Source organism: Mus musculus, chromosome 5 (assembly GCF_000001635.26).
Source record: "Mus musculus strain C57BL/6J chromosome 5, GRCm38.p6 C57BL/6J".
Taxonomy (NCBI): Eukaryota; Metazoa; Chordata; class Mammalia; order Rodentia; family Muridae; genus Mus; species Mus musculus.
Genome location: NC_000071.6, coordinates 28,164,845 through 28,176,796, shown reverse-complemented (window position 1 = coordinate 28,176,796; position 11,952 = coordinate 28,164,845). Strand labels below are relative to the sequence as shown.

The following is an 11,952-nucleotide window of genomic DNA, read 5'->3' as shown; positions in this document are numbered from 1 at the left end:
AGCAAAGGAGGGTAAGCCAGTAAGCTGCCTGCTTGCTGAGCCTATTCAGCACCAGGCCTTTGTGCTCATTAGCTCACAAAAAGCCCTTGCAGGGAACCCATTAGGTAAGTGTTCTTTCTGTTTGGGAAAGAATGACTCCACTCCCAGGGAGTCTATAACACAGTAGCTCAGAAAGTAAGCATCAGAGCTGGGATTTGAACACAGGGCTATCTGCTGGCAAAACTTGGGAATAGAAGTGTAGCTCAGTGACAGAGCACAGGGATAGCATGCAAGTGTACATGTGTGCAACACACACGTGTACACGCGCACATACACACACACACACACACACACACACACACACACACACTTGCTTGGTCCCTCCCTAACTTCAAAACGGCAACAACAAAGTCACAATAAAACAAAACTCGGTTGCTTTCCATAGAAACATCTTTCATATAACACTAGGGACATGATAGAAGTATTTGCATGAAAAACAGAACCAAGTGGTCCCCAGGGCACATGTAGGAGCCCAGCCTTATGTTTTCTTTGTAGGCTTCAATCTTTCCTTACATGAACAGAGACCAACAGCAAGCATCACTGGAGTGACTGAAGGGTATCAATTCTCACTCGGAGGTTTTAGCCCTGGCCCTGGGGAGGCTGTGGAAGGAGCACCTCTAGGTGCTCAGACAGCAGTGGAACAGAGACCGAAGGGAATGAGAGGGTGAGAAAGGGAAGGAAAGTGGGGGGCTCCAGACAAGGACTGGGTCCCTTTTTGCCAGATTAGTTCTATGAAGGGCAATAGTGACGACTGCATGGCATTGTGGATGTTTGCGAGTGTGTTTAATATCACCACACGAAATATACATGGAAAACTGGCTAAGATGCTGCAATAAAAAATTGGGGAGCCCATAGTAAAAGCAGAATTTTGCAAAGAGCTGGTAATTGTGCCCTTTCTCTTAACGCCTGGATATAATGAAACTCCAACTTCCTTAATTCGATGTATTGCTGTCGCTGAGAACGGAAAGCAAAGCTCTCCAAAACCATAAGATAAGTTTTAGTCTAAAGAAGAAGCTCAGAAGCAAGATCCGGGGCACCAACGGGTGTCCTAGCGACCCACGGAGAAGCAGGAGGGCTCATCGGGAGGGACAGGAGCTCCTTGCGCTGCAGCTGGGGCCTGTGACTATCCATCCAAGGAGGAGAGAAAAGAGAAAAGGAAGTTAGTGGAGGGGGTAGAGGTTGGAGAAAGGAGGAGGGCAACCCAAGATGACAGAGCCTGACAGCCCCCATCCAGACAAAGGACTTGGCGGGAGGCGAGAACCCCAATGCACCAGCAGAAAGGGGAAAAGCCGGCCGCTTCCGCAGGCAACTCGCTGGCACCACGCGGCCAAGTTTCAGGTCTGGACAGATGAGTCGAGCAGCAAGCAGCGGCCGGTTCTGCCTCCCTCCACCCACCCACCCCCGCCTCAGACAGTCCTGCAAACAGTGACCGCCATCATTCCTGAACCCCACAGAGGACCCAAGGCTGGGTGGGACCTGACCATTCCTGCCTGAGCTGCCCATCGAATCCTCTCTCTAAAGAACAAGTGGCGTGGGGCACGACAGCCATGCAGACTTCTGGGCCTTCGGTTCTTCTCTCCTCTGTATTTTGGGGGTGGGGACCGGGGAAAGGGCTCTCTGGGATGCTTTCCAGGCTGAGGGGGTAAAAAGCTAGCCGGGAGGCAGATCTCTCTCTGCCACTCTTTGTTTCTGCTCCAGGCGCTGCCTGGGACTCAACCCTGGAGGGGGCGGGACCGAAGTTCTGCTTTCCCAGAAATCTTCCCTGGTGTTCCCCTAGGAACACAGATGGTCCCTTGGGCCAAAAAAGCTCTGCCCTTCTTTAGGAGTAGCTCGGGCCTTGCTTGGGACTAGGTTTGAGCCTTACCGGGTCCTCACAACTATGCAGTTCTTCCAGAGGAACCTTGCTTCTAGGAGGATACCCTTCAATCCATCCGAGGGGGCTGGGCCTCTGCTGAGAAGCTGGCAGTTTTACTGGCGGCCAGGACGAGGCCAGTACCACCACCAACAATAATAACACCATCCTTCGTTGTTTTTTTTTTTTTTTTCAAGCAAAGCGCAAGCTCACCACGCTTGATTAAATCATATAATTAGGAATTACTTTAATGAATATTATTACATTTCCGGAGATTTCAAGAATGCCCTTTTCTTTTCTATGGGCAGGCAGCATAAACATAATGAGGTATTTGAGGTTATTAATAAAAACAGGCATGGTCGTCTCATGGTTCCAGCTGTGCAACAGTGAGACTTTAAGGGCTTTGCGCGCACCCGCACTCCCTGTCATCTTCCTTGCTGCCCTTAAGTCCCAGAGACCTCAAGCTGCACCCCTCTGTGACTCACCGACCCCCACTACTTCCAGGCCTAGATACAGCCTAGCCCTCCCCAGGGATGGAACCAAGACGCAAAGAAGGAGTTCCCAGCCCTGAGGCTCTGCGTGGGGAACTCAGGGATGGAAGTAGATCAGTCTCAGGAGTGTGATTTCCGCCTTGCTCGTGCAATCCTTGCCTTCAGGGATGGTGCCCCAGCCCTGTGTCTGCATCAGTCCTTATTAACCCCGCAGTCAAGGCAGCTTTGCTTTGGCAGGCTGTTTCGATGGAGCCGGGACTCTTCCTAGCAGCTTTAGGGAAGAGCCCAAGGGGGGTCGGGGGGGGGGGGGGAGGTGGGAGGAGATTAAAGCAGCAGGAGACAGAATGACTGCTAAAGCAGAGGGCTGCCAACAAACTTCCAGGCTGACCTGGGGCAGGTAGGAAGGCTTATATACCTAGGGCCTGGGTATTTGCATACCCAGTACCAAGTATCAAGCAGCCTGTGTCCTCCTACATTTGTCCTGTCCACTCCAGTGAAAACAAACAACCCCAAAAACCAAACTGTGTTGAGATCAAACTGGTGTGTGACCTGGGAGCCTCCAAAGGAAGCACTGTCCAAGTCCACATTGGACAGCCTTTGGTCAGAGTTGAACCACCCCCTCCCCCAGGCTCAGAGACAGTGTAGGCCCCCAGATCCACCTCAGATGGCTGCTATTGTCAGACCAGGTAAGAAAGAGCACCTGGCCCCATTCAGTGCAGCGGCACTTCTTCAGTCCATTCAGGCTCCACTGCTGGGGCCAAAGGGCTGAAGGTCACACCTATTCCTGGTTGGATTGCTAGGTTCTCCCCAAGTTTCAGTGGGTTGTGGAGAACTGTAGAATGAGCTCAGCTTGAGGGATACAGACACATGCCCAGGCCATCGGCAGAAGCAGAGAACAATTGAGATCCAAAAGGCAAAGATTTTTCCACAAAGGAGCTTTCCCCTCTTAATTGGGATTCCCACCTCCTTCTAGCCAGGGCCCAGTGGCAGGACGCCCTGCCCATATCCAAAGCACACAGTACTGCAGAGGTAGGGTTAGAATTGGAGGACTTGCAGTAACCCTGAATATGCCTTGCCCTCCCAGCTGGTGGGAACTATTTTTCTGCTCACCCCAGCTGAGAGAGTAAGTCTAGCAGCGCAGCACAGGCTCCCTGTGCCTTGCCAGCTCTGCTTACATGCCTTTGAAGCAAAAGAAAAAAAAAAAAAAAGAATACAGACAGGAGCAAAGAGTAACCCAAGAACACCAAGGATCTGAAGTCCCTTCCAGTTTAGGGCCCTATCACAAGACAATACCAAAAACCTGAAAACCTGGCATTATTGTCAGGGGTGTCTGCTGGACTGCCTGTGGGACCCAGGCTCTCATTATCTTGAAGAGGTGTACCCCCTCTCCCAACGGTACAGTTTGAAAAAAATGGGTGTTACTATGTTTTATTAAAATGGGAAAGGCCAACAGAATAATGTAAATTGTGCCAGCATTTTGAAGGAATGTGTAGAAGATGAGGCCTTGAGGAAGAAACTGTGTCACCTTGACCCCCATGATGACCCTGCCACACTCCTGGGTAACAGAGATTTTGGTGCCCTCAAAGTGAGTCCAATTCTCTTCCTTGTGGATCTCCTACATGGCAGGAGCAGTGGCCCAACATCTGTCCGAAAGCGGCCAATGTTGGACTGAAACTACCCTTGGCAGCAGGCAATCCTTGACACTCTCTGAATTTCTCTTCCTGGGAGAAAAAAAACAAACAAAACAGGACAAAACAATTTTCTTTCAAGCCAAGTAAGTTTGGCTTCACGGACTGCCTTAGATCCGGGTACTTCAGCGCTCCCTTCCCCCGAATCCTGCAGATTTTGATCCTTCCCTTTGCGGATTGGAAGTGGGAGAAACAAAAATAGCATTTAGGGGAAGACATTATCTCTTGAAGACCACAAGTCCTTCCACAGAGCCCAACAGAGAACGCTTGCACCATTTATGGGCAGTGGAGAGGGGTGGGGGAGACCTGTTAGATTTCATCCATTGAGATAGTTCAGTGAGCAGAAACATCATGGTTTAATTCATTTCTTCACCCTCAATTCTGAGCTTACATGTTAAGTTTTCAAAGGTTGCTATTTAAAAGAAACAATATTCTCTTGTTTCTTGTTTCAAGGGTAGGTGCAGCACCTGGGTGCTGGGGAGACCATCTCAGCTACAGACATGGACAAAGTCTACCTTCCATCCCAACATTTTATATTAAAGAGTTATTTCTTTTTATTTAATGTAACTTTCAGGAATTTAAACACACAAAAATTCACAGATTGGAATGGTCACAATTTTGATAACCACAGTTTTAAGTAGGGAACATTCACCCATTTCTCATAAGATTATAAATATTTGATACTGTAAAATGCACATTTTATAAACTTAAAAAAGGACAGATTTGCTTCCTGCTAAAAGGCATGTGTTCCACCGACCCCCAAGCAGCAGATGGTTATTCACAGACTCTTAAATTACAACTTCTGTTTTTATAGCTTCCTTTTCAGAAGGTTGGCACGAATATGTACAAAGAGAAAGTGTTGGCGCAGTGAAATAAAGAGGTTTAAGGCAAAGAGAGAAATCCACCATCGGTCCTCAGCAGGCAGCCTGAGAACACGCTGGCCACTGTGCTGGCCCCAGGTGGATGTTTGGACACCTTTTCCCATACACTAAACAGAAGACATTGTGGAGTTACATATAATGTGTTTTTTGTATATATATATATATATATATATATATATATATATATATATATATACTTGGAAGGATATATTGAATATATTTAATTTACACAGTACCACACCTTCAAAAATAAAATGTATATTTTCTTTAAAAAAAAACAAAAAAGACAAAAACATGATAAGAAATGATTATTTACACATGTCCTCTAGATTCGGGAGGATTCGAGTTCCTTTGAAAGTCAAGGTAGCTGTGAGCTCCAGAACCCCAGCTTCACACAGGCCTGGGGTGTGCGTGCACATGCATACACAAGTATGTACACATACATGTATTTACCATTCAAAAATAAATGAAAAAGAAAAAAGAGGGAAGAAAAAGGAAAGGAAGATGATTCCAACTCGCTCTGCCAGGCCCCAAGGCCTATCTCGGTGAGGGCTTTTGGGTCAGGGCTAGCTGTCCCGGCAGCAAAGCCTTCAAGCCTTCAGGACACACTCCCACTGCTCCCCAGGCCCCAACGCTGGCCACGGTGGCGGGAGAGTTGGCGCTGGCAGGTCGCTACGGGGCTGTGGCGGACAGGGGTCATCGACACAGACGCAGACACACGGTGGCTGCCAGCACGGGCCTCTGAGATGGTTGAGAAGAGAGGCTGCGTAGGAAGCAGGCGGAGAGGTTCCGGGAGAGCTGCTGGCCTGCAAGGACTTTCTCAGACCTCAGCAAAGAACTGCGCCCTCTCTCCCCACCAGAGCTCTCCATCACCACTCTGGCTGGCGCTTCCTACAGTGCTGTCCGAGCCAGCACAAAGCAAGCGGCAGAGCCCACAGACCAAATAGGAGCTATTTATTCGGTTCACAGTCCTGTGAAATGCAGCAATAAAAATCTTTGGACTTCAGCAAGTTGTTTTAAATTTTTTTTCTTTCGGGGGAAGAAGTGTCCAATGTCCCATAATGGAATTTAAGGGATTAAAAAAAGGGAGAAAAGAAAAATGAAAGAAAGATCTGAAACCCTAAACAGTCCCCTTTGCAGAAAAATAATAATAACATAAAATTAGCATAACCTCTGAAACACAAAAAAAAAACTCAAAAATATTTTATAGTCAGATTTTTGGATTTTACACCACCTGTAAATTATATGTACATAGATTATTGTAGAACCATAGCTAATACACTGGATTTTCACAGATAATGCTGGTATAATCTTTATACACTGGCCTTTTGTTCACGGTTTTAAAATTATTGCATTGTTTCTCGCGGCCCTAGACCTGGCCGGCCGGCCGGCCCACCCGCCCTGCTCGCCCTACTCGCTGTCCGACTTGCCCTCCTTGGCCGTGGTGGAATGGTTGTACAGGCCCTGTGCCATGAGGTGCACCGCCAAAGTGTTCTTGTTGCCCGTGGCTTTCTTGATTTTGGCCCGCTTGTTCTGGAACCAAATCTTGATCTGAGACTCGTTCAGGCTGAGCTCCTGTGCCAGACTCTGGCGCCGCTGCTCTGTCAGGTACCTGTTGGTCTGAAACTCAGCCTTGAGCCTCTGGAGCTGCTCAGCAGTGAAGGCTGTGCGAGGCCGCTTGTCCTCTTTGTTAGGGTTCTTCTTCTTTGGTTTTCGGGACCTGGGACCTGGTTGTCATGGAGGAGAAAGGGCAGAGGTTACTGGTTGCTGGAGTCTAGCTACTTATCCACAACCCACGCACCCAAGCTTGAGGTTGCAGATACTGGGGGTGGGGGGGGGGGGATGACCCGCCCAAGGCCATACAAGTGTTGGGCATTGGGGGTGGTGATATAAACTTGAGGCTGGGCATGTGCCCACTGACCAGAAGGAAAGTGGTGTGTGTGTGTGAAAATGAGATGGATTGGCAGATGTAGCTAAAAGGCCTATCACAAACTAGGGGATCCCAATAAAAGCTAGCGGAAGGAATGCCCAGCCAAAATCTTTCTGGCCTCGTTTGCATTTGTTTTCTCCCCTTATCTTTTTCCAAGTCTATCCTAGGGAAAGGGTCGAGAGACAGGTGAGAGGAGATGGAGAAGACTGAAGAAAAGAGTAGGCTAGCCAGTCAAGGGGAATCCCGTCCCCCTTCCTATGTAACCCACAACTACAAGGGGATCCCAAGGGCAGTAGAGTTCCCAGGAGGAGCCAAGGCTGAGGCCTGGTGAGGCCAAGTTTGTTTCCTTGAAGGACTCCAATAGGGTACCCCAGGCTTCACTGAGTCTCTGGCATCTCCCCTTCAGTCTTCCTGTCCAGGAGAGGGACCTGGCTCCTATGGGATAGGGGGGGGGGGGCTGACCTTGGTGGCCTGTCCCTCTCACCTTCTACCCCAGACCTTGGGACCACCTCATCAGAAGCAGGCCACCCAACTGACCTTGGGCAAGAACATAAAGTGACCCTCCCAACAGCTTCCCCACAACGGGTTCTTCTGTTAGTCCCAACCCCTTCCTCCTACATAGTTGGCAGTGTTTGGGGCAAGTGTGGAGGGTGGTGTGGGAAAGCCTTCAAAGGGAAAGGGTAAAGTGGTAGGGGGTCTTGGGTTAGAGGGGTCTCTTTGTCAGGGTCACAAGGTTCATATGGTGCCGTGCAGGAAAGGCCATCCGGGCTACCGGCTAAAACTTGAGACCTTCTTTCTGGTCTTTCTCTGTGCAAGAAGCATGAATCAACTTTGGAGACATGCGGGCCCTTCCATCAAGGCCCCTTCCGCTAGAAGCGGAAGAGGCTGGAGAAGGCCCGACCATCCCCCTTCGCAGCCAGGACGGAATGCACTGCCCTGCGCTGCGGGGATGGTGGAGGAAACCGGCAGTGCGGTACCAGACTCTCCCATCCACTACTCAGTGCAGTGCAGTCAGGGGCGGCAAGCCTCGGCTGAGGACTCCCTGGCCTCCAGACAAGTAGATCCCGGCGCTCTTACCAAAGGGCAAACCCAAAAGGGTCTTTGAGCACCAGAGGACATCCGGGACAGTGCAGATCCAAAACCCGGTGTTTTAAGTGTACCCACGGTCACACACACCCGCACGCCATACAGTCCTCTTCACATCCATGCTGAGGATGAGGGAGCGGGGCTCGGCACCCACGACCTGGCTTACACCTGGCCAGTGAGGCTTCTAGGACAAGAGGGCGAGACCACGGGAGAGGCCTGGCCTGCTCAAACCTGAACCCCGACTTCCGGAGCGGATCTCAAACTCTCCTCCTTTCCTCCCTGGGAAAGAGGGCTCTGTCCTCCAGTCTCCTCCACCCTGGGGTTCGTGTCCTACAACACACACTCCAACCTCCGCAAACTCCTATTTCTGAGAAAGAACATCTGAAAAACATACTTTCGGTTCCTCTTCCCATGAATTCTCTTTTAAAAGGCAAACACTTAGGGGACTTAGAGAAAACAGAACCAAATCTCGGCAAATACTCTCTGCCCCTACTTTCTTTCTTAAATGCCCAGAAAAGAAACGTTACTTACAGTCAGGAAAGGGATTTCGTTAAGCCTAGGAAAGCTGTGAGGCGAACCACGCGGGCCATCATGCAAGATCCCCAGGGCCGCCAGGGCTTGGTATGGCGCGGACTCACTCGCTGGCTCCTCACAAAGCCGAGCGCGACTCAAGGCCAGTCGGCTTTGTGAGCCTATATGTTAATTAAATATTAACAAAGGAGGGAGGCGAGAACAATGGAGCAAATTTCAGGTCTAACTGCAAAAAAACTGGATTTCAGCAGACACAAACAGGATGCTGCAAGAAGGCAGCCCAGAGCGACTCAGTCTTGCTACGAACATAAGTAAAGGACACCCATAGAACAGCTGAGGATTGGGGGTGTGCAGGGCCTCGCTCAGCTCAGTCAGATCATGGACAAATGAAACTCATTGCTAATGGCGCTTTCTAACCGCAGGCCCGCGTCTACGAGGTCTTAAAAATTATAAACGAATGGAGAAAATTTGTCCGAACCTCTTCACACCCCCCTCTGAAAGCCGCCACCTTCTCACTCTTGGTAGCATCGTAAAACACTTGAAGGTTCCTTTCTGCCTGATGGAGGCTCTGAGATCTTTGCACCTTCTCCAAGCCGCGGGCTTGCAGGATGGAACGAACTACCGGGTTCGTCAGATAAACTGGCAAAGGGTGCCCCAGTTTTCACCGCTTTCTTGTGGTTTTTCCTCTGCTCCTTCGCAGCGGTCACACTAGGCCAAGAATGGAGCAGGAGAGCACCCAGAGTTGGAATAACCAGTTCTGGGGACTATGGGCCTGAGGATGGCAGAGAGTTTACAGGGTCCAGGAAAAAGAGAGAGAGAGAGAGAGAGAGAGAGAGAGAGAGAGAGAGAGAGAGAGAGAGAGAGAGAGAGAGAGAGAGAGAGTCTGTGAGAGGCTCTGAGAGAGATGAGATGAGAGAAGAACAGAGTCCTAGGTCTGTGTGTCCTTCCAACTGCCTGGCTGCTGCTCTTTGACGCTTCGGTGAGGAGTGTGTGTGTGTGTGTGTGTGTGTGTGCAGGAGAAAATGTGATCCTTTCCCTCCGTGCAAGTTTACTAGGAAGCGCCCTCCCTAGCCCCGCGGGCCTCCCCTCAGCGGCCTGATTCCCATGGGCTCACCTGAAGAAGGCCGGTCAGAATAGCGCGTGCAGTAGACCCAAGCGGGCCAGAGCATGGGCTGCGCGCCCAGAGTGGCGCTGGCTTGAGAGCTGTCCGAGTCGGAGCTCACCGACAGGTCACCGCCGCCCAAGCCCCGGGCTTTGAGCACTCCATCCAAGGAACCCCCAGGATCGCCGGGTTTTTTGGCACCACCGTGAAGTGATAGCGTCTTGGAACCTCCTTCTCCGTCGACCGCAGGGTCGCCAGCGGCGGCGGAGAGCGTTCCTCCCGCGCTGGGTGCGCACGCTGGGTTCGGTCGGGACTCCCTGGCGCCCAGTAGCTGCTCGGCTCCGCCTGCGCCGCCGCCGCCTCCTTCGGTAGTGCCAGCGCCGCCTTCGCCTCCCCTGGCTCCGCCCGCGCCCGCACAGCAAGTCCCCGCGTCCTTTCGGCGGCCAAACTCAGGCCGCAGGATGTTATCGATGAAGAAGTTGGTGATGCGATGTGGATGCTGGTGGTTGCCTGGCGCCTGTAGGACCTCGGGCAGCATCAGAGCCCGCCGGCGGCCGGTGTCCGAGTCGCTCGGGCTGCTGCCGCCGCCAGAGCCGCCGCCGGAGCTGGGTTCCGGCTGTCTCTGCGCCTCCGCCGCCGTCTCGCTGGGCTTGGAATCCTTCTCCTCCATACTTCACAGAAAATCCCAAATCGCCTCTCCACCGGCCCACCGCCAAAGCGATCTCCGGCCGATCCGCGGCACACAGCGAGCCCCGAGCGCTCCTACGCAGCCGAGTCCTCCGAGCGTGCGAGCGGCGACAGTGGCCAGGGCTGGAGTCCTACAGGTCGCCGGGCGCGCTCGGAGCCAAGCCACGTTCGGATCCACGGAGTGCGTTAGCAAATCACCAGTCTCCCCGCCGGCAGGGACGCCGGGCGATTCAACGGAAGCGGGTCCCGGTCTTGGCGACGCACCGGACTCTAGATGGTCACCGCACCACTCCGGGGACCCGGGACGTCCGTGCAACTCCGCGCTCCTTTTGGTGGTCAGCAGCCTCGGGCTCCGGCGCCGCCGCCTCCGCCGCTGCCGCGCGCATGCAGGCAGCGCGCCGCCCGCGCTCACTGCCGCTCGGGCCCGCTCGGGCAGCCACTGCTCGGCCGTTGCCACCCGCCGGTCCCGGCCGACCCTCGAGGCTGCTGGGCGCGGGTTCTCAGCGCGCCCGCAGCCGCCAGCACGCACATGGAGGGCCGTGGGCCCGCGCTGCGCTCCGCCCGCCCCGGGGCTCCCCGCGCCAGGCCGCCGCCCCGCTGCGGGCCGGGGCGCCCCACGGGCGAGCGGCTGCGCCCCCGCTGAGCCCCGCGCAGCCCCGCGGCCCGAGCCGCATGAGTGAGGGGCGGGAGGCCGGGCCGGGCAGGGCCTCCTGCGCTCCCTCCCTCCCGGTCCGCGCGCCTTCGCTGCCTCGGCTTTCGCGCGGGCTCGGGAAAATTTCAGGCCACTTAGCGCAACCTGAGACACTTTCACTCTGGATTTTTGTTCTTATTTTTAACAGAGCCCCCTCAAGTGACGTCGCGGGCCGGTCTCCTGGACACGTGCCTCGGGCCAATGGCAGCCGCGCCGCTCATCCACGTGACGCGCCCGCGGCAGCTTGGTGACAGGAACCGCCTGCCGCCCCTCCCCCGCCGCCACCTCCCCTCCCCCCTTTAAAGTGGCCGTGCCCAGGGCTCCCGGCGCGGGAGCCTATAATCCAGCCAGATCCATCGGCGAGTCAGCGGTGCTCACTCGCACTCCTCATCTTCTCTCGGTTAGAGACGCTGAGGAAGCTTGTGAACAGTCCCACCAGGTCACTGCTACGCCTAACTGGACACGCGCCGAAAGATCGTTATTTTTTAACATTCCCATATTGTTTACGGTGTGGTGAGATCCCACAATTCCTTGCACAAAATGCATAAATAAAATTAAATGAGGTACCGAGATACAAAGGGACGTTTGTGACCCGCTTTCTTTGCTGGTGGAGGGGAAAATTGTCACTTTGGTTCCCCAGCAGCGTGCAGTCCTAATCGGCAGGCAAGAGCACAGGTACCTGCAGAATCCTACTCTCAGCATGCATGTTTGTGCCTGTGCAGGAGACGCATGCATACGGAAAGATTCCACCCGTGGACAGTGGCTCCTCGGGAACCTCAACGTAGATCTTTATCTATGCGAGAATACACTTTAGTGCACCATTTAAGAAAGGAGAAATAAAAGGATTATTTAAGAAGGGTTATAACATGATCTTCTAATTTAGAAATGAGTGATGACTGCTTAGCCAAACCTTTAACCCATCCACCCCACAAGTGATCCTGAATACAGCTGTACACACACACACACACACACAC

General features: G+C 52.8%; 1 protein-coding gene and 1 long non-coding RNA gene across 2 annotated transcripts; both read right to left on the bottom strand.

Moving 5' to 3' along the window:
* Nucleotides 1-807: 807 nt before the first annotated feature.
* On the bottom strand, nt 808-1,773 carry Gm52808. Its single transcript, XR_003955878.1, has 2 exons — nt 1,521-1,773; nt 808-1,162 (listed from the first exon to the last, which is right to left on the bottom strand). It is a non-coding gene; the product is annotated as a predicted gene, 52808 (long non-coding RNA).
* Nucleotides 1,774-4,606: 2,833 nt separating this feature from the next.
* On the bottom strand, nt 4,607-11,101 carry En2 (engrailed 2). The gene is made up of 2 exons (NM_010134.4): nt 9,613-11,101; nt 4,607-6,678 (listed from the first exon to the last, which is right to left on the bottom strand). The coding sequence occupies exons 1-2, from the start codon at nt 10,268-10,270 to the stop codon at nt 6,362-6,364; spliced, it is 975 nt and encodes a 324-aa protein (NP_034264.1). The 5' UTR covers nt 10,271-11,101; the 3' UTR covers nt 4,607-6,361.
* Nucleotides 11,102-11,952: the final 851 nt, after the last annotated feature.